General features: G+C 52.5%; 1 protein-coding gene across 1 annotated transcript; it reads left to right on the top strand.

Moving 5' to 3' along the window:
• Positions 1-278: 278 nt before the first annotated feature.
• Positions 279-13,714, top strand: DACT3 (dishevelled binding antagonist of beta catenin 3). Its single transcript, XM_055236307.1, has 4 exons — positions 279-645; positions 8,292-8,388; positions 8,553-8,705; positions 11,463-13,714. The coding sequence occupies exons 1-4, from the start codon at positions 397-399 to the stop codon at positions 12,851-12,853; spliced, it is 1,890 nt and encodes a 629-aa protein (XP_055092282.1). The 5' UTR covers positions 279-396; the 3' UTR covers positions 12,854-13,714.
• Positions 13,715-22,403: the final 8,689 nt, after the last annotated feature.

Genomic DNA, 22,403 nt, shown 5'->3' on the forward strand with positions numbered 1-22,403 from the left:
GCCAGGCACAGACCAATGGCATTGAAGCAAGGGCGGGCTTGTTTCATTGTGACGCGTGCGGGGCGAGGCCAGGGCCCCGAGGCAGTTGCACGGAGGGGGCGTGGCGAGCGGAGCGAGTAGGCTGTTGCGAGCATGCGTCGTGTTGGGAGGTGCGGTTGCACGGCCGAGAGTCTTCGTCAGGAAGGTTATTCGCCAATAGGCGGCTGTTGCTCGGTCGATGGGGGCGTGGCCATGCAGATAAGGCGCGGGTGGGCGGCCCAATGGGCGGGCGCCTATGCAGATGAGACGGTGACAGCCCGGCCAGCGGGCGGGCGGGCAGGCTGCTGGGGCGGGGAGGTGGGACCGGGAGAGGGGTGGCCGCGGGGCCCGGCCGGGCTGGGGCGGGGGGCCGCAGCCATGATCCGGGCCTTCTCGTTCCCGGTGAGCCCTGAGCGGGGCCGGCTGCGGGGCTGGCTGGAGGGTAGCCTGGCCGGGCTCTGCGAGTTACATTGGCTCCGGGAGAGGCAGGAGTACCGCGTGCAGCAGGCGCTGCGGCTGGCCCAGCCCGGAATGGGGGGCGCCGAGGCCGAGGACGAGGAGGACGCCGATGAGGATGAAGATGCGGCAGCGGCGCGTCGGGCCGCAGCAGCCCTGGAGGAGCAGCTGGTAAGGGGCTGCCTGTCCGTCTGTCCCTCCACCCCCGTCTGTGTCTGTCTGTCTCGGTTGGATGCTTAGACACCCGGGCGGGGGTTGGGGACCCGGGCAGGCAGGGAGTGAGAAAGGACAGGGGGTGGGGCTGGAGACCCCGGAGTTCCGGCTGCGGGCCGGACCTGGCCTCCCCGCCCCCAAATCGGGGGAGGGGGAAGTGCATCGCCCCCACTGGGGCCTCGTGAGAAACACAGGCCCTATCCCTTACACCCCTTCCCCAAAGAAAACCCTTCTGGGCGCCAAGTATGTGTCAAACCCGAGACCGGGTACTTTTCAGGCGTTGTCTTCTTGCGGCTTGGGAAACAGGGGGTGATAGTCCCCATTTAACAGAGAGAGAGAAATTGAGGCTCAGAGAGAGCAAGCGACTCACCCAAGGTCACACAGCCAGGCTCCAAACATGCCCTTCTCTGGGCCCCGCCACCAGGGCTCCATCTTCCCTAAGTCCTGGTGTGCTTGGAGATCTCTGGAGGGGGCGGGGTGGGAGGAGGGGAATCTCAGGGCCTCCAGAGGGAGGGACCACTGCTGAGAGGAAGCTCACAGTCCCTGAGGACCCCCCACTGGGATCTTGACCCTTTGGTGACACTTCCCCTGCTTCCTACCTGGCCCCAGCTCTCCTTGACCCAAGGGGAGGCAGGTGGAGGCAACGCCTGGGGGAGACTTCTGGACTCTGGGTGTTCTCATGGTGGAAGATGGGCAGAGGTCTCCGGAATGACTTGAGGAGGCCCCATGCCTCTCCCCTTTCTATGTCATTCCTTGAGTCTCCCGACCTCGTCCTGGGAGAGGTCTCTCCGTCCTGCCACATCCCTGTGACTTTCTGTGTCTGCTTCTCTTTCTTCATCCTGTCTCTCTGTCTCTGTGATCTCTGTGTCCCTCTGCATCTGCTCCTTGGCCTTCCCTTCCTGCCTGTCTGCACCTCGCTCTTTTCTTCTTGCCCGACGTCCCAGGCTCAGTCTCTCTTCCCCTCCCCCCAGCCCGCACACCCTGGCTCCACGGCAGATCCCCATCCCCAAGCCTGTGTGTGGCCAGAGCTTCCCGTTTCGGGAAACCTGAGCCGAGGTGGCAGTGGAGGGGGCTCTCCCCGCCGCTGACCTCGACCGCCCCCTCCCCAGATGGGGACTGGGGAGGAAGACTGAAGCCAGACTCCCGGGGCTGCACGCCCGGCCCCTCCCCGTCTCAGGAGTGGGACCCCCCTGCACATTCTTTTCTGGAAACAGAAACAGCTGTGGGAGGCCCCGCCCCCTCCCAAAGTTAGAGACGGATTGTGGGGGCCTTCGCTAGCTCCCCCCACCCCAAGCCGGCTCGGCTGGGAAGGCGCCTTGCATCCTGACAAGGAGAAGGCGAGGCATGAGGATGGGGTAGCTGTGGGTAGCTGTGTCCTCTCCCGCTCTGCCCTCGGTCTCTCCCCTTTTCACCCTTCACCTTCCCCATCTCTGCCCTTCAGTCTCCCTCTCCTCGGTCCCTCTGTCCCCTCCCCGCCCCCCCAGCCCTCTGTCCTCCCGGCGTGAGCTGATAGTGGAGAGGCCTGTCCCCCCCACCCCCCAGTCTCTAGGCAAAGCTTGTCCCAGCATCAGGGAGGAGGCGGTGGCAGGCGGGGGGAGGAGGAGGAGCAGAGAAGCACTAAATATAAACTTCTCTAGTGCTGGGGGTTCCTGGGTCCCTCTGAAGAGCGGGTGAGGGCTTCCTCTGATCCCCCGACCCTTGTCTTATGACTTATCCCCCGACCCCCAGCCCCTGCCAGGAATACACTTCCTTCAAGGCAAGAAAGACTGAAGCCAGACTTGATTACTTTCTAATAGGAATGATGGGGATACCAGGTAAAGATCAGGGGTGTTGCGGAGAAGAGAGACAGGAATCCTGGGTGAGGGCAGGGGCTCCCTGGGTCCTGCTTGCTCTCAAGAAGGAAAAAGGTTCCTTTCAGCAAGAAGAACTTAAGTTAGACTTGCAGAAGGACTTCCTAATAGAAATGGGCATTGGATACCAATGAGAGGTATGTGAGGGAAGAAACCAAGGTAAGGGAAGTTTGGGCAAAGGGGTCTCCAGGGGTCCTAATCACAATCATTAAGCCTGCAGAGAAAGGATGAGGGGCACCGTGAGGAGGCAGGGAGCCAGACTCAGGCCAAGGACTTTCTTTTTTTTTTTTTTTGAGACGGAGTCTCGCTGTTCCCCAGGCTGGAGTGCAGTGGCGCGATCTAGGCTCACTGCAAGCTCTGCCTCCCGGGTTCATGCCTCAGCCTCCCGAGTAGCTGGGACTACAGGTGCCCACCAACACGCCTGGCTAATTTTTTGTATTTTTAGTGGAGACGGGGTTTCACCGTGTTAGCCAGGATGGTCTCAATCTCCTGACCTCGTGATCCGCCCGCCTCGGCCTCCCAAAGTGCTGGGATTACAGGCTTGAGCCACCACGCCCGGCCTGGCCAAGGACTTTCTAATCTTTTAAAGATTCATCCTTTTGCAACTGGAAGGAATGAGACCAGACTTGCAAACAGAGGGGTATAGACTTGGAATATTTTTGGGGGGTGTCTAGGCGCTGGAGAGGAGGAGGCATCTCCTGTCTGTCTCCTTAATTTCTGCTCTTCCTTATAATGGAAGAACCGGAATTAGACTTGGCAGAACTTACCAAAAAGTCCATCCTTTCACGTTTATTTATGTATTTTTAAATGATACATTTATTTATTCATTTATTTTTAGAGACAAAGTCTCTCAGGCTGAAGTGCAGTGGTGCAATCATAGCTCACTGCAGCCTCTAACATGGCCTCAAGCAATCCTCCTGCCTCAGCCTCCCAAGAAGCTAGGACTACAGGTGCACGCCACCACACTTGGCTAATTTTTTTTTTTTTTTTTTTTAAAGATATGAGGTCTTGCTATGTTGTTCAGGCTGGTCTCCAACTCCTGGGCTCAAGCAGTCCTTCTGCCTCAGCCTCTCAAAGCACTGGGATTGCAGGTGTGAGCTACTGTAACTGGCCTTTATTTATTTATTCATTGAGACAGAATCTTGCTCTGTCACCCAGGCCAGAGTGCAATGGCACAATCTCTGCTCACTGCAACCTCCACCTCCTGGATTCAAGCGATTCTCCTGCCTCAGCCTCCCGAGTAGCTGGAATTACAGGCATGCATCATCACCCCTGGCTAATTTTTGTATTTTTAGTGGAGATGGGCTTTCACCATGTTGGCCAGGCTGGTCTTGAATTCCTAGCCTCAAGTGACCCTCCCGCCTCGGCCTCCCAAAGTTGTTGGGATTACAGGCGTGAGCCACTGCACCCGACACCTACATTTATTTTTAATTAAACAATGGAAACATTTTCTATTTCCCTTGTAAGAAATTCATAGCTTTCCTGTAATCATACAAACTGAGATTTATTATGTGTCAAAAGAAACTCATTTAATCCTCACAATAACCTCCAGGAGATGGTCCTATGATGCCCAGTTATAGATAAGGAAACTGAAGCCCAGAGAGGTAGTCACCCACCCAAGGTCACACAGCTGGGGAGCACCAGAGCTTAATGTGATGCCAAGTCATGCCTCCTTAAACACTTCCTTCCACCATCCAGTCCCCTCATTCCTCCCTGGAGCCCCTAAATCCAACCTATCCCCTGAGGTCACCATCATTGTCACCTTAGTGTCACCTCCCAGACCTCTTCCAACATATCTCCTAACAGAAACTGTTTACATACCAAAAAAACATAGAGCTTTTGTCAAAGCTTTGCTTTTTACAAATTCTAGTTTCTTGGGTGAGATCCCAGAGACTATGCCAGTCAAAGTGTGGCCTCCTAGCCAGCAGCACCACATCACATGGAACTTGTTAGCCATACAACTACTTGGGCCTGACTGCAGGCTGGAATCAAAAGCTCTGGAATTGGGACTCAGTCATTTGGGCTTTCACAAGCCCTCCAGGTAATTCTGAGTCACTCATACTATATATATTCTGCACTTTTCTCTTTCTGCTCAATGCTATATCTTGGTAATGATTCTATATAGAAATTCGACTCATTCCATTTTAACAGCTGTATAGTATTCCATTGTATACATTCATTCCTTCATCTAATATTTCTTTTTAAAAAATAGACAGCTGGGTGCAGTGGCTCATGCCTGCAATCCCAGCACTTTAAGAGACTGAGGTGGGAGGACTGCTCGAGCCCAGGAGTTCGAGACAAGCCTATGCACCACAGGGAGACCCTGTCTCTACAAAAAAATACAAAAATTAGCGGGGCGTGGTGGCATGCGCCTGTAGTCCCAGCTACTTGGGAGGCTGAGGTGGTAGAATCACCGGAGCCCAGGAGGTGAAGGCTGCAGTGAGCCGTGATTGTGCCACTGCAGTCCAGCCTGGTGAGACAGTGAGACCTTGTCTCAAAAATAAAATAAAAAAGACCAGGCACAGTGGCTCACGCATGTAATCCCAGCACTTTGGAAGGCTGAGATGGGTGGATGACTTGTGGTCAGGAGTTCGAGACCAACCTGGCCAACATGATGAAACCCCGTCTCTACTAAAAACACAAAAATTAGCCAAGTGTGGTGGGACATGCTTGTAATCCTAGCTGCTTGGGAGGCTGAGGCAAAAAAGATCACTTGAACCTGGGAGGTGGAGGCTGCACCACTGCACTCTAGCCTGAGTGGCAGAGCTAGATTCCATCTCAAAAATAAATAAATAAATTTCATATATATATATATATATATATATATACATAGAGAGAGAGAGATTGAGAAAGAGAGAGAGAGAGAGACTGGGTCTCACTATGTCGCCTAGGCTGGTCTTGAACTCTCAGCCTCAAGCGATCCTCCCGCCTTGGCACTTCCAGAGTGCTGGGATGATAGGCATAAGCCACCACACCCAGCCCATTAAATATTTCCTGAGCACCCACTTTGTGCCAGGCACTGTTCTAGGCACTGGGTGGGGGTGTACCTGTGAGCTAAACAGACAGAAATCTCTGCGTTCCTAAGGCTGACGTTCTAGTGAGAGATTCAACAAACAAATGACACCTTGATGTATAATTTTATTTTATTTTAGTTGTTTTTGGAGACGAAGTCTTACTGTCGCCCAGGCTGGAGTGCAGTGGCGTGATCTCGGCTCACTGCAACCTCCGCCTCCCTGGTTCAAGCAATTCTCCTGCTTCAGCCTCTTGGGTAGCTGGGATTACAGGCACGCACCACCACACCTGGCTATTGTTTGTATTTTCAGTAGAGACAGGATTTCACCATGTTGGCCAGGCTGATCTTGAACTCCTGACCTCAAGTGATCCTCCCTGCTTTGGCCTCCCAAGGTGCTGGGATTACAGGCGTGAGCCACCGAGCCCGGCCTGATGTATAATTTTAAATCAAGAGGTCATTACTTATATGTAGAAAAAACCTGAAAAGCAGGGCAACGGGGTGCACAATGACAGGGGAGCTATTTTGGAAAGGTGTCAGAGAAGAGATCAGGTCACCAAATATCTGAATGAAGCAAGGAAGGTATGTGGGGGGAACATTCTCCCGAGGTAGAAGCATACATGGTATGTTCGAGGGACGGTGGCAAGGCTAGGCGTGGCTAGAGGGGAGTGAGCATGCCAGTGATTTGTGGGGGACATGACATGGGGTACATGGTAGGTCCGAGAGATTTTTTTAGCTACTTCCTGATGCTGCACAATTCAGCTGCTTTTTCGAGTTCCGCTCAAAGATGACTTCACTGTGAGCATCTCAATATACCCAGGGCAGGAACCCAGAGTGGAAGGATTTGTTGACCTTCCTCGAATAAACAGGCCTGGATGGGGGCTTCTGTTCTAGGGGGAGGGGAGAGGCTGGGCCCTGGAGAGACTGGGACAGGGCGGGGGTTGTGGCTGCCGGGGAGCCGGCCAGTCTTTCTGCCCTAAATAGGCAGGGCTGGGTGCCTGCCCTCCTAAACCCTCCTCCCCACTTCCCTCCCTCCTGCCGTCCAGACAAGCCGCTTTTGTCTGAGGGTCAACCGTCAGCCCAAGGCTGCCTGCTGCTACCCGGCCTCACTCAGACCCATGTGAGACTTTTTCTGGCTCTGACCCTCTCTTTTCTAAAATGAGGTTAAGTCCTAATGAATTGGAGACCCCATCCGTGTTGCTTCAGCCCTTACCCCAATTCTTGTCACGGTCACTCCCCTAAAAGTGTTTTCACCTTCATTAATTCACATCTGACGAGAAGTGCTCTTTTCTGCAGCAAGAAGGATCCAGGGTAGACTCACGGAAATTTCTTTTTCTTTTTTCCTTTTTTTTTTTGACAGTCTCGCCGTGTTGCCCAGGCTGGAGTGCAATGGTGTGATCTCGGCTCACGTGCAACCTCTGCCTCCTGGGCTCAAGCAATCCTCCCGCCTCAGCCTCTCTAGTAGCTGGGACTATAGGCGCAAGCCACCACACCCCGCTAGTTTTTGTATTTTTAATGGAGACGAGGTTTCACCATATTGGCCAGGCTGGTTCCAACTCCCGACCTCATGTGATCCGCCCGCCTCGGCCTCCCAAAGTGCTGGGATTACAGGCGTGAGCCACTGCGCCCGGCCTGACTCCCGGAAATTTCTTATGGCGATGAGGAACGGTAGACCCACTGGAGCTTCCTGGTGGGAATGGACCAAAGGCAGAAGGAGGATGTGGTCTCCAGGGCAAAGGAACGTGCTGGCATGGCTGCTGCAGTACCAGTAAGGCTAGACTCACAGGACTGTCTAGGAGGCTTGGGAGGTTCTTTCTGAAGGGAGAGCAAAGAGGTATATGAGTCGTGGTCAGCCTATTTTACCCATGTGGGGGAAGAGGTGATCTGCAGCAGGAAGGACTTATGGAAGACTCACAAAAGGACCTTCTGTTGGTGATAAGGGGCAATGGGCGTATCTGAGAGAGAAGGTCAAAGACGGGGAGAGGCCGGGCGCAGTGGCTCACGCCTGTAATCCCAGCACTTTGAGAGGCTGAGACGGGTGGATCACCTGAGGTCAGGAGTTCAAGACCAGCCTGGGCAACATGGTGAAACCCTGCCTCTGGGCATGGTGGCGGGCGCCTGTAATCCCAGCTACTCAGGAGGCTGAGGTGGGTGGATTGCCTGATCCCGGGAGGTAGAGGCTGCGGTGAGCTGGGATCACGCCACTGCCCTCTAGCCTAGGCGACAGAGTGAGACTCTGTCTCAAAATAAATAAATAAATAAATAAATAAATAAATAAATAAATAAATAGAAAAACTTGGAGAAGAAGGTAGACCTATGACTAAGGGATCTGGGGGTCCTAGACACCACCTTTTAGCAGTAAACTGTCCTTACAGCAATCCCTGAAGTTAGACTCAAGGAGGGACATTCTAATCAGGGTTGAGGGGCTCTGAGTACAGATTGGGGAGAGCAACAGATAAAGAGGGGGCAAGAGATGGGGGTTTTCTGAGGCCTCATCACACCTGAGAGGGAATGAGATGGGGCTGCAGCATGAAGGACTGGAGTTAGAACGTCAGAAGGACTTTCCAATGGGGATGAAGGGACACAGATCTTGAGGGGCTCCTGGGACTCAGGTACTGCTTTTATCCTTTGAAGCGAGAGCCTCATTGTCAAAGTGAAACTCTGCCCATGGGCTCGTGGAATAGGGGACCAGTCAGCAGAGGACTGGGGGCCTTCTGACCATCCTTCTCTCCCTATGCCTTCAGGAGGCCCTGCCTGGTCTCGTCTGGGACCTGGGCCAGCAGCTGGGAGACCTGAGCCTGGAGTCTGGGGGCCTGGAACAGGAGAGCGGGCGTAGCTCAGGTGAGCATGGATGGAGGGGTAGGGTCTGCCTGGGACGCCTCCATGTTCCCCATATCCCTATTTCTCAGGCCCCCCATGTCTCTCCCATGCCATCTCCTCCTTTCCCCAGCTCTGGTTTCCCACCCAAACCCCCTGAAGTCTCTCTGCTTCTCCCGGAAATTCAGGCTTCTATGAAGATCCCAGCTCTACAGGAGGTCCAGATTCACCACCCTCAACCTTCTGTGGGGACAGTGGCTTCTCTGGATCCAGCTCCTATGGTCGCCTGGGTCCCTCTGAGCCCCGGGGCATCTATGCCAGCGAGAGGCCCAAGTCCCTAGGTAAGATGGGTGAGGGTGGGGCCCTGAGGCCAGGGAAAGGACAGTAAGAGGATGGTTGTGGGCACAGACTTCTGAATCGGGCCTGGATTCCAGTTCCGGCTGTGACATTTCCTTTTCACATGATTATGAGCAGGTCTGTTATTTCTGGGCCTCTGTTTTTCCATCTGTTGAAATGAAATATGGCTGGATGCGGTGGCTCATGCCTGTAATCCCAGCACTTTGGGAGGCCGGCAGATCACGAGGCCAGGAGATCAAGACCAGCCTGGTCAACATAGTAAAACCCCGTCTATACAAAAATTAGTTGGGCGTGGTAGCGAACACCTGTAATTCCAGCTACTCAGGAGGCTGAGGTGGGAGGATCACTTGAACGTGGGAGGTGGAGGTTGCAGTGAGCCAAGATTGTGCCACTTTCACTCCAGTCTGGGTGACAGAGCAAGACTCTGTCTCAAAATAAATAAATAGGCTGGGCACAGTGGCTCATGCCTGTAATCCCAACACTTTGGGAGGCCAAAGCAGGTGGATCACCTGAGATCAGGAGTTCGAGACCAACCTGACCAATATGGTGAAACCCTGTCTGTACTAAAAATACAAAACTTAGCTGGGCGTGGTGGCGTGTGCCTCTAGTCTTAGCTACTCTGAAGACTGAAACAGGAGAATTGCTTGAACCCGGGAGGTGAAGGTTGCAGTGAGCCAAGATGGAGCCACCACACTCTAGCCAGGGTGACAGAGCGAGACTCTGTCTCAAAAAATAAAAATAAATAAATAAATATAAATAAAATGGAATAATAACAGTGCCTCAATAGCCAGGCATTATGGCGTATGCCTGTATCCCAGCTACTTGGGAGGCTGAGGCAGGAGAATTGCTTGAACCTGGGAGGCAGAGGTTGCAGTGAGCTGAGATGGTGTCACTGCACTCCAGCCTGGGTGACAGAGCAAGACTCTGCCTCAAAAAAATAAAAGTAAAAAACCAACCAAACACACACACACACACACACACACACACACACACACACACACAGTGCCCGCCCGAGGGATATTTTTGAATATTCAGTGAGCCTCTGCTCTAAGACATTGGACTTGGTGCATGGCAGTCACTACTAAACAGGAACTGCTGTCATTCATTCATACAAGTAAGTTTTTGAGCCCCCATTATGTGCTATCTAGCAGTATCCCAGGAGCAATGAACAAAATGAACAGTAATGAACAAAACAGGCAAATCCCTGCCCTCAGGAAACTGCCAGCCTAGTTGGAGAAATAGATAAAATACAGGATAAATGGCCAGGTGCGGTGGCTCATGCCTGTAATCCCAGCACTTTGGGAGGCCGAGGCGGGCAGATTACGAGGTCAGGAGTTCCAGACCAGCCTGACCAACATGGTGAAAAACCTGTCTCTACAAAAAAATACAAAAATTAGCTGGGCATGGTGGCGTGTGCCTATAATCCCAGCTACTTGGGAGGCTGAGGCAGGAGAATCGCTTGAACCCGGGTGGCAGAGATTGCAGTGAGCTGCAATCATGCCACTGCACTCCAGCCTGGGTGACAGAGCGAGACTTCATCTAAAATAAATAGACAAACAAACCAGGATAAATAAGTAAAATATCTAGGGTACAAAATAATGCCACGTGCTATGACAAGAAATAAGCCAGGGAAAGGGACTCAGAAGTGTCCCTTTGAGTTTGGGGAGGGAAGTGCAATTTTAGAAAATATGGCCGGGGAGGGCCTCACTGAGACTGTAACATTTGAGTTGTGCCCTGAACTAAGTGGGGTAGTGGACCTAGCAGATATCCAGGAGGAAGAGTATTCCGGGAATCTGGAATCTGGAATGGGAAGCACAAAGGCTCTGAGGCCAGAATGTGACTGGCGCCTGCTTTCAGGAGGCCAGTGTGGCTGGAGTCCTATAAATAGAGGAGAAGGATCAGCCCAGTGGCTCGTGCCTGTAATCCCAGCACTTTAGGAGGCTGAGGCGGGAGGATTATTTGAGCCTGGGAGTTGGAGACCAGACTGGGCAACACAGTGAGACCCCATCCCTACAAAAAATGAAAAAATCAGCAGGGCATGGTGATGTGTTCCTGTAGTCCCAGCTGCTCAGGAAGATAAGGCGGGAGGATCCCTTGAGCCCAGGAGCTGGAGACTGCAGTGAGCTATGATTGCGCCACTGCACTCCCGCCTGGGTGACAGAGCAAGCAAGAACCTGTCTAAAAAAAAAAAAAAAAGTCCAGGTGTGGTGGCTCACACCTGTAATCCCAGCACTTTGGGAGGCCGAGGCGGGAGGATCACGAGGTCAGGAGATCGAGACCATCCTGGCGAACACGGTGAAACCCCATCTCTACTAAAAATACAAAAAAATTAGCCGGGCGTGGTGGTGGGCGCCTGTAGTCCCAGCTACTCAGGAGGAGAATGGCATGAACCCGGGAGGCGGAGCTTGCAGTGAGCGGAGATAGGGCTACTGCACTCCAGCCTGGGCGACAGAGCGAGACTCCGTCTCAAAAAAAAAAAGGGGGGTAAGAGGGTAAGATGTTGTGAGAGTTGGAGAGGCAGAGGCAGGACAAGTCATGCAGGGTCTTGTAGGACCCTGTAAAGATTTTATTATGAATTTTACAAGAAGGAAGGTGTGAGAGCAGGGATTTTAATGAGATGATGGAAGGGAGGGAGGCAACCCCCCTCTTCCAGGCTGGATGGGAAATAGGAAAGGACTTTGAGAGGCCTTCCACTCTCTTCCTTTTTTCTTTTTTTTTTTTTTTTGGCCTTCCTTCCCTAGGAGACGCCAGCCCCAGCGCTCCGGAGGTGGTGGGCGCGCGGGCAGCGGTGCCGCGGTCCTTCTCAGCGCCCTACCCGACGGCAGGGGGGTCCGCCGGCCCGGAGGCCTGCTCCTCGGCGGAGCGGCGGGCCCGCGCCGGGCCCTTTCTGACGCCCAGCCCCCTGCACGCTGTGGCGATGCGCAGCCCGCGGCCCTGCGGCCGCCCTCCCACCGACTCGCCCGACGCGGGGGGCGCGGGGCGGCCCCTGGACGGCTACATCTCGGCGCTCCTGCGCAGGCGCCGCCGCCGGGGGGCGGGCCAGCCCCGGACCAGCCCCGGGGGCGCGGACGGCGGCCCGCGGCGCCAGAACAGCGTGCGCCAGCGGCCGCCCGACGCGTCTCCGTCCCCCGGCAGCGCGCGGCCCGCGCGGGAGCCCTCGTTGGAGCGCGTCGGGGGCCACCCCACCAGCCCTGCCGCCTTGAGCCGCGCCTGGGCGTCGTCGTGGGAGTCGGAGGCTGCACCCGAGCCCGCTGCGCCGCCCGCCGCCCCCTCGCCCCCTGACAGCCCGGCCGAGGGCCGCTTGGTGAAGGCGCAGTACATCCCGGGCGCGCAGGCGGCCACCCGAGGCCTCCCTGGCCGCGCCGCCCGCCGCAAACCGCCGCCACTGACCCGCGGCCGCAGCGTGGAGCAGTCACCGCCCCGGGAGCGTCCCCGGGCCGCTGGCCGCCGTGGACGCATGGCCGAGGCCTCAGGCCGCCGTGGCTCGCCCAGGGCCCGCAAGGCCTCGCGCTCCCAGTCCGAGACCAGCCTGCTGGGCCGCGCCTCCGCGGTCCCTTCGGGGCCCCCCAAGTACCCAACGGCGGAGCGGGAAGAGCCTCGGCCGCCACGGCCACGCCGCGGCCCAGCGCCCACGTTGGCGGCCCAGGCCTCAGGGTCTTGCCGTCGCTGGCGCTCCACTGCGGAGATCGATGCTGCCGATGGGCGCCGCGTGCGGCCCCGTGCCCCTGCGGCGCGTGTTCCCGGCCCCGGCCCGTCCCCGTCAGCTCCCCAGCGTCGTCTGCTCTACGGCTGCGCGGGCAGCGACTCCGAGTGCTCGGCCGGGCGCCTGGGGCCCCTGGGACGCCGGGGGCCTGCGGGAGGCGTCGGCGGGGGGTATGGGGAGAGCGAATCGAGCGCCAGCGAGGGAGAATCGCCTGCCTTCAGCTCTGCCTCCAGCGACTCAGACGGCAGCGGTGGCCTCGTGTGGCCGCAGCAGCTGGTGGCGGCCACTGCGGCCTCCGGGGGCGGAGCAGGTGCAGGGGCGCCTGCAGGCCCCGCCAAAGTCTTCGTGAAGATCAAAGCTTCCCACGCACTCAAGAAAAAGATACTGCGTTTCCGTTCGGGTTCTCTCAAGGTCATGACTACAGTGTGAGTTTGGGGATTTGCTTGGGCTCCCCCTTCATGGCCTCTGCACCTCCACACTCCCAACCACTGACCCTTCCACATCTACCTTCCAAAGACCATCGTTTTCTCTGCTTCCAAAGACCCCCCTCACTCTCCCCACTCCTAGCAGTCTTGGTTGAAAAGGCTCCCCCACCACCACCGAGAGGAATGGGGAGGAGCCCTGTTTGACCCAGTTCAGCTTCTACCTTGGAAGCCCTTGGGCAAGACAGTTCCCCTTCTCTGGGCGTCACTTTCCTCATCTGTACAGTAAGTGTCCATGTATGCAAAAGGGGTAATTCGGTTTGAATTTCCCCGTTTTAGTTTAGAAGCCTAGTCTGTTTGTTCCCCTTCACCACTCTCATTCCTGATGAGCTCTCTCATTCCTCCTTTCCTTGCCCAGCTATGCCCCCCTCTCATTCACAAAGTGCCCCCTCCATGTCCCTGGACCCTTAAGATATCCCCTTGGCACCCTGGTCAGAGACTCTGTGTCTGACTCAGGTGATTCCTGCAGAGTGCCCTGGGAAGGGAAGGAGCACTGATTTGGGGGTTTTGAGGGTCACGTAGGGGTTGGCAACACCTGGAAAGAAGGACTCTTTCACCTCGATCCTTGGACAATTATGGAGGATTCAGAGGTAGAAGAGGGGAAGGAAGATGGTTTCTATCTCATGCCCCCCACTCCCTGTGAGAGGGAATGGGGGAAGCCTGATGACCCTCAGCTGTTCCAATCTAGTATTTTTTTCTTTTTTAAAGTTACTGTATTTATTATGACGATGGTGACTCCCCAGTGCAAAGGGGGGCCAGATTCTGTGTTTCTCTAACCTCTTTGTAAATAAATGCACAGTGTAATATATGTGGTGGACTCTCATTGAATGATTAAATGGGAGAAATGCTCTTTTTCCTTTGGACTAACATTTATTGAGCAACTTCTGTTTGCTGTGGATATGACAGTTTCCAGGGACGTCCCAGGGTGAATCTCAACATCATTTTCCTACCATTGGCTATTTTACATCAAGGAATCTAACCTTTGATTGGGTTATGTTTGGTCATAAATACGATTTCAGGTGGGATGTGATGGCTCATGCCTGTAATCCCAGCACTTTGGGAGGCAGAGGTAGGGGGATATCTTGAGCCCAGGAGTTCAAGACCAGCTTGGGCAACATGGTGAAACCCCATCTCTAGGCTGAGCGTGGTGGCTCATGCCTGTAATCCCAGCACTTTGGGAGGCCGAGGCAGGAGGATCACGAGGTCAGGAGATCGAGACCATCCTGGCTAACACGGTGAAACCCCGTCTCTACTAAAAATACAAAAAAATAGCCGGGCGTGGTGGTGGGCGCCTGTAGTCCCAGCTACTCGGGAGGCTGAGGCAGGAGAGTGGCGTGAACCCGGGAGGCAGAGTTTGCAGTGAGCCGAGATTGCGCCACTGCACTTCAGCCTGGGTGACAGAGTGAGACTCCGTCTCAAAAAAAAAAAACAAAAAACATCTCTACAGAAAATACAAAAACTAGCCGGGCGTGGTAGGTCATTACTGTACCATCAGCTGCTCAGGAGGCTGAGGTGGGAGAATCACGTGAGTCTGGGAGGCCCAGCCTGCAGTGAGCCATGATTGTGCCACTGCATGCCAACCTGGATGACAAGCAAGACCCTGTCTCAAAAAACAAACAAAAAATATGGTTTCACAAAAATGGGAACAGCACAGGAAACAGTCCCTAAATCCCCTCTCTCACGGCCATCATAATCAGCAGTCTGTTGTGCATCCTCCCATGTTTCTTTATGTGTTTGCATGTATATATGAATCTAAATAACTATATAAATATATATGTATGAATATACATATATACGTAATATATGTGTGAAATTATATATTTACATAAATTGAACTATATGTATGCAGTGTTTATCACTTTTTTGTGTGAAATCATCTGTGCCTGGAGATTTCTTTATGGGGAGGGTTTAAATTAAGGACTGAATTTCTTTGATATAGTACTATTTAGGTTTTCTATTTTTTCTTGTGTCAGTTTTGCTAGGCCCTATTCATCTAAGAATTTGTCCATTTCGTCTAAATCTACTTATTTTTTCTTTTATTTTTTGAGATGGGGTCTTGCTCTATTACCCAGGCTAGAGAGCAGTGGTGTGATCATGACTCACTGCAGCATCAACCCCTCAGGCTCAAACAATCCTCCCACTTCAGCCTCCTATCTGGGAACCGAGGTGCACGCCACCCTGCCTAGCTATTTTTAAACTTTTTGTAGAGGTGGGGTCTCCTTATGCTGCCCAGGCTGGTCTTGAACTCGTAGGCTGAAGTGATCCTCCTGCCTTGGCCTCCCAAAGTGTTAGGATTACAGATGCGAACCACCATGTCTGGCCCATTTCATCTAAATTTAGGTAACATATTTTCCTATCACTATATTATTATTGATAGGTGCATATAAGACTCCATTATGGCCAGGCGAGGTGGCTCACACCTGTAATCCCAGCACTCTGGGAAGCCGAGGCAGGTGAATCACCTGAGGTCAGGAGTTCGAGACCAGCCTGGCCAACATGGCAAAACCTTGTCTCTACTAAAAATACAAAAATTAACCAGGCGTGGTGGTGTGCACCTATAGTCCCAGCTACTCGGGAGGCTGAGGCAGGAGAATCGCTTGAACCTGGGAGGTGTAGGTTGTAGTGAGCCAAGATCATGGCACTGCACTCCAGCCTGGGTGACAGAGTGAGACTCTATCTCAAAAAAAAAAAAAAAAAAGGACTCCATTATGGGGATTCTCATAATCTAACCCTATTGTCAGCTCTCCAATTCTTTTGCTATTGTGAATCTTGCTACAGTAATGTCCTTGTATTTGCCTCTTTGTGCATGTCTGTGTGTATTTTTGTAGGACCCATTCCTAGAAATAGAGTTGCTTGGTCATTAATAGTATGCCAATTTAAGAACTTCTAATGGACACTGCCACACTTCCTTCCATTAGCACTGCCCCCAACTGACATTTCTAACAGCAGTTTTTCAGATGTCTGTTTTCTACCTCTTCACCAAACAATAGATGATATTGATCATTTTCATTTTGTAAATCTTATGGGGAGAAACTGTGTTCTGTTTTAATTAGCACGTTTCCTCCCTTTTCCTTGAGGTAACACATAGTTTTGGATGTTTATTGGCTCTTGTGTTTCCTCTTATGTGAATTGCCTTTTTACTTTTTTCCTTCCTTCCTTCCTTCCTTCCTTCCTTCCTTCCTTCCTTCCTTCCTCCTTCCTTCCTCCTTCCTTCCTCCTTCCTTCCTTCCTTCTTATTTTTTATTATTTTTTTGAGACAGGGTCTTGATCTGTCACCCAGGCTGGAGTGCACTGGTATAGCTCACTGCAGCCTCAAACTCCTGGGCTTCAGCAATCCTCCCACCTCAACCCCCCCGGAGCAGCTGGGACTACAGGCGTGCACCACAACGCCTGGCTAATTTTCCAATTTTTTGTAGAGATGAACTCTCACTATATTGCCCAGGCTGGCCTTGAATTCTTGGCCTCAAGCAATCCTTGCACCTTGGCCACCCAAAGTGTTAGGATTTCAGGCATGAACCACCGTGCTCGACCTGTTTTTCTATTGGGTATGTAAAATTATACTCAGTTCTCAGGTGGGTAAATGGAGGCTTAGAGAGGGGCCATTACTTGCCCTGGTCACATAGCAAGGGGGATCCAGGGTTAGGACCCAGCCCCCACACAAATCCACAGTCAGAAGGATGGGTGTGTGTTGCTGCTTTGACCTTTGAGTCCACACGGGTAGATCTACCTCCCTTTGAGCTCGGAAAGAGCAGGGACCAGGCCTGCTGTGTTCACTTGTATCTTCAGCGCCCAGCCAGGCACTGGGGTTAAAGCAGGGGACAAAACAGGAAGAAAGCCCTGCCCTACGGAGCTTCTATGGTGGGGGTAGGGTGAGGGATAGACCTATGTTTCACTTAGAGTAATAATGAATAAAAGTTATTTTTAAAAGTTTTCTGGGAAAAGCTATTGCTTGGCAGGCCCTTGGGAACAATCACTCCAACTTCATTCCATAAAAGGGGCAAATGAAGTCAGAAAGGAGAAGAGATTTGTTTGTCTAGGGCTACATAGGTCACTTAGTGGCCAAAATGGTTGAAGTAAATCTGGATGGGTATTTAAGGGTCTCCCTTTTAACATTTTAGTGCTTACAAAAAATAACAGCTAACACTTATTTGAGCACTTATGACATGCTCGACTCTATTCTCACCACTTTACACATATTGACCCATTTAATCCTCTCCACCTGTATTAGTCTGTTTTCATGCTGCTGATAAAGACATAACCTGAGACTGGGTAATTTTTAAAGAAAAAGAGGTTTCATAGACTCACAGTTTCATGTGGCTGGGGGGTGCTCACAATCATGGCGGAAGGTGAAAGGCATGTCTCACGAGGTCAGGAGTTCGAGACCAGCCTGGCCAACATGGTGAAACCCCATCTCCACTAATAATTAAAAAATCAGCCGGGTGTGGAGGCTGGGTGCAGTGGCTCACACCTGTAATCCCAGCACTTTGGGAGGCCGAGGCAGGCAGATCACGAGGTCAGGAGATCGAGACCATCCTGGCTAACACAGTGAAACCCTGTCTCTACTAAAAATACAAAAATTAGCTGGGTGCGGTGGCGGGCACCTGTAGTCCCAGCTACTGGGGAGGCTGAGGCAGGAGAGTGGCGTGAACCCAGGAGGCGGAGCTTGCAGTGAGCCGAGATCGGGCTACTGCACTCCAGCCTGGGCGACAGAGCGGGACTCCATCTCAAAAAAAAAAAAAAAAAAAAAATAGCCGGGTGTGGTGGTGGGCACCTGTAATCCCACCTACTTGGGAGGCTGAGGCAGGAGAATCGCTTGAACCTGGGAGGTGGAGGTTGTAGCGAGCCGAGATCGCACCACTGAACTCCAGCCTGGGTGACAGAGCAAGACTCCATCTCAAAAACAAACAAACAAACAAAAAGGTATCTGAAGCTCATAGGTGGCAAAGCAAGGATTCAAATTCAGGCACACTATTTTCAGAATTCATGGCCTTAGTCAGTGCCCTACACAGTCTATTTGCTGGATCCATGATCTTAAAAAGGATATACCAGGAATGGGTCACAGGGAGGGAAGCTGGGGGTGGTGGTGGTGGTACCATAATAAATACATTCTATAGTTTGTTAAAGGTGATGACTATAGGGAAAAACTGACCAGACATATGAGGGGATTGGGTGGGGTGGTGAAGCGGGGAGTTTGTAATTTTATTTATTATTTTTTGAGATAGGGTCTCACTTTGTCATCCAGGCTGGAGTGCAGTGGCATAACCATGGCTCACTACAACCTTGACCTCCTGGACTAAAGGGATCCTTCTGCTTCAGCCTCCCAAGCAGCTTGGGCTACAGGCACACACCACCATGCATGGCTAATTTTTATTTTTTTTTGTAGAGACAGGGTCTCGCCATGTTGCCCAGGCTGGTCTCCAACTCCTAGTCTCAAGTGATTCTCCTGCCTAAGCCTCCCAAAGTGTTGGGATTACAGGCATGAGCCAGTGTGCCTGGCCAAGGGAGTGTGTAATTTTAAATAGAGTGATCAAGAATGGTCTAATTGAGAAGATGGTGGCTCATGCCTGTAATCCCACCACTTTGGGAGGCCGAGGCAGGTGGATCACCTGAGGTCAGGAGTTTGAGACCACCCTGGCCAACATGGTGAAACCTTATCTCTACTAAAAATACAAAAGTTAGCCAGGCGTGGTGGCACGTGCCTGTTGTCCCAGCTACTCGGGAGGCTGAGGCAGGAAAATCGCTTGTACCCGGGATGCAGAGGTTGCAGTGAGCCGAGATCGTGCCATTGCACTCCAGCCTGGGTGACAGAGCAAGACTCCATCTAAAAAAAAAAAAGAATGGTCTAATTGAGAAGATGACATTTGAACAGAGACCTGAAGGAGGTGGAGGAGTGAGACTTATGAATATCTTGGGGAAGAATATCCCGAGCAGAGGAAACAGACAGTGCAAAGGCCCTGAGGCAAAACTCTGCCTGGCATGTTGGCAAAACAGCAAGGAGGCCAGCTGGAGTGGGGAGGTGAGAGGGAGGGGAGGTAAAGACTGTCACATCGTGGGGGCCTCGTGGGCTATGGTGGGGATTTTGGTTTTTACTTCCTGGCACCCATGGGAGAATTCTGAGCATATAAAAGAGACTTAGTTTTTAAAGTTTTTTTTGTTTTGGTGGGAGGGAGGGTTAATAGCTGTATTGAGATACATTCACCTACCAAAAAATTTACCCATGTAAAGTATACAGTTCAATGGTTTTAAATATGTTGAATATAAAAGACATTCAGTATTTTAGTGGCCAGGCATGGTGGCTCATGCCTGTAATCCCAGCACTTTAGGAGGCTGAGGTGGGCAGATCACTTGAGGTCAGGAGTTCAAGACCAGCCTGGCCAACATGGTGAAACCCCATCTCTACTAAAAATACAAAAAAATTAGCTGGGTGTGGTGGTGCACGCCTGTAGTCCCAGCTACTCAGGAGGCTAAGGTGGGAGAATCGCTTGAACTTGGGAGGCAGAGCTTGCAGTGAGCCGAGATCATGCCACTGAACTTCAGCCTGGGCGACAGAGCAAGACTCAGTCTCAAAAAAAAAAGAAAAAAATAGTATTTTAGTATATTCACAGAGTCGTGCAAATATCACCACAATGAATTCTAAAACATTTCCATCAGCACCTCAAGAAACTGCACCACAGCTGCCATCCTCCAACCTTCCCAGCCCCTGGCAACGAGTAATCTACTTTTGCCTTGTATAGATTTGCTAGTTCTGGACATATCATATAAATGGAATCATATAATACGTGGCCTTTAGTGACTGGCTTCTCTCACTTAGCCCAGGTTGGAGAGTAGTGGTGCAATCATGGCTCCCTGCAGCCTCTACCTCCTGGGTTCTGGTGATCCTCCCACCTCAGCCTCCTGGGAAGCTGAGACTGTAGGTACATACCACCGTGCCTGGCTGATTTTTTGATATTTTTTGTAGAGACAGGGTCTTGCCATGTTATCCAGGCTGATCTTGAACTTCTGGGCTCAAGCAACTTGCCCGCCTCGGCCTCCCAAAGTGCTGGGGTTACAGGTGCGAGCCACCGCGCCCAGCCAGCATATTATTTTCAACTTTCATCCATGTTGTAGCAGGTATTAGTACTTCATTTCCTTTTATTGCCAAATGATTGACAGTCCATTGTCTGGATAGTCCACATTTCGTTTGTCCATTCATCATAATTGATGTCCATTGATTGTCCATTGATGAACATGTGTTGTTTCCACTTTGGACTATTATGAATATTGCCTCTGTGAACATTTTTATATATGTTTTTGTATGTTTTTATTGCTCTTGGATATACGCCTAGGAGTGGAATTGCTGGGTCATATGTTAACTCTGTTTAACCTTTTGAGGAACTGCCAGGTTTTGTTTTTGTTTGTTTGTTTGTTTGAGATGGAGTCTCACTCTGTCACCCAGGCTGGAGTGGAGTGGTGCGATCTTGGCTCACTGCAACCTTCACCTGCCAGGTTCAAGCGAGTCTCCTGCCTCAGCCTCCCAAGTAGCTGGGATTACAGGCATGCACCACCACGCTCAGCTAATTTTTGTATTTTTAGTAGAGACGGGGTTTCACCATGTTGCCCAGGCCGCTCATGAACTCCTGACCTCAAGTGATCTGCCCACCTCAGCCTCCCAAAGTGCTGGGATTACAGGCATGAGCCTCCGCGCCCAGCCTCCCAGGTTGTTTCCTAAAGCGACTTCACCATTTTACATCCTCATCAGCATTTGAGGGTTCAGATTGCTCCACATACTCACTAGCTATTATATGGGGACAGTTTGACACAGGGTCCTTTTGGCTGCTCTGTGGGAAACAGGCTGAGGGGAACAGGGAGAAGATAGGAGGTCAATGCAGAGGTCACTGTAATAGTCCAAGCAGGAGGGGACGGTGTCTGGACCCAAGTGGGGACAGCGGAGGAAGTGAGAGGGATTGGATTCTGGAGTTGCTTTGAAGATAGAGCCAACAGGATGTCTTACTGGGTGCCTTGTGGAGTGTGAGAGAAGGTGGGGAGTCAAGGAAGACCCCAGCCCAGGTGTGGTGGCTCACAGTTCAGGACCAGCCTGAGCAACATAGTGAGACCCTGCCTCTAAAAAAAATAAAAAGTTAGGCTGGGCACAGTAGCTCAGGCCTGTATGTAATCCCAGTGCTTTGGGAAGCCGAGGCAGGTGGATCACTTGAGGCCAAAGTTTGAGACCAGCCTTGCCGTCATGGTGAAATCTCGTCTCTACTAAAAACACAAAAAAGTAGCCGGATTTGGTGGCGCATGCCTGTAATCCCAGCTACTCAGGAGGCTGAGGCATGAGAATCGCTTGAGCTTGGGAGGCGGAGGTTGCAGTGAGCCGAGATTGTGCCACGGTACACCAGCATGGGTGACAGAGTGAGATTCTGTTAAAAAACAAAAAACAAAACAAAACAAAAAACAAAAAAAAAACCTGTTCATGGTTGTGCATGCCTGTAGTCCCAGTTACTGGGGAGGCTGAGGCAGGAGGATCACTTGAGCCCAGGAGTTCAGGCTGCAGTGAACTATGATTGCACCACTGCACTCCAGCCTGGGCGACAGGCAAGACCCTGTTTCAAAACAACAACAAAAACTCAAAGATTTACCATCACTTGAGATGGGTAAACCTGAAGTAAGAGCGAATTTGGTCGATGGAATCAGCTCAGTATTGGATGCGTTCAGTTTGAGAGACCCACTAAACACCCAGGCCGGTTGGGTATTTGATCCTGGAATTCACTCTTGCTGTTTGTTGATGATTTCTTGAATAATTAACGACAGAATGGAATCCGAATCCAGGGCCTCAGTTTCCTCTTCCAAAAAGTGGGGACTGTAATGCCTTCAAGCGCTAGGCTGTCAGGAGGCTGGGGCACAGGACAGGAACTGAGGTCATCTGCTGCGGTCTGCAGCTCGGGAGAGGAACGGAGGCTGCGTTCGCGGCAGGCAGTGTCTGTCTGTCCGTCTCCCCCATTCCCCAGCTTCTGGCCGCGGTGGAGGAGCGGGAGGGAAGACTGGATCGTCACCCTGTCTTCCCCCTCGCTGAGCTGGTTTCCTCCTCGGGGGCTGCCCAGGCCAGACTGCTGATAGAAACCAGCTGCGAGAGGCGCGGAGGCTCGGCACACGCCCAGGCCCCTCCTCGGCGCCGGCGGACCCCGATGGGGGGGCGAGGAGCGCCTTGGCTCCCCTCCCCTCTTCCGCAGCCGGGCCTGGGGCTCTGGCACGTCCGGCGCGCCTGATGCTTTCCAGATGTGGGCTTGCTTTCCCTCCTTTATCTGGCCCCGTTGAGCCCGCAAGGGGAGGGGGGAGGGGAGCTAGGGTCCGAGACCCAAATCTCTACCAGGGACTCGGGTCGGGGTCCCCTCCCCGCCCGTCACCCTTCCCTGTCCAGGCGGTGAAAACTGAGTTAGGGTGGGCTGACTGCGGTAAAGATGCTCCTCCCCACCTCCACCTCTTCCTAGGGCTCCCGCCTTCTCCAGGTCCAGAAAGAA

This window comes from Symphalangus syndactylus, chromosome 13, assembly GCF_028878055.3.
Source record: "Symphalangus syndactylus isolate Jambi chromosome 13, NHGRI_mSymSyn1-v2.1_pri, whole genome shotgun sequence".
NCBI lineage: Eukaryota > Metazoa > Chordata > Mammalia > Primates > Hylobatidae > Symphalangus > Symphalangus syndactylus.

What these genes read in the sequence shown, in the direction of transcription:
- DACT3 (XM_055236307.1), top strand. Translation starts at nt 397, where the DNA reads ATGATCCGGGCCTTCTCGTTCCCGGTGAGCCCTGAGCGGGGCCGGCTG. An exon ending in CAGCCCTGGAGGAGCAGCTG is followed by an intron (nt 646 to 8,291) that starts GTAAGGGGCTGC and finishes CTATGCCTTCAG; the next exon opens with GAGGCCCTGCCTGGTCTCGT. An exon ending in CGAGAGGCCCAAGTCCCTAG is followed by an intron (nt 8,706 to 11,462) that starts GTAAGATGGGTG and finishes TTCCTTCCCTAG; the next exon opens with GAGACGCCAGCCCCAGCGCT.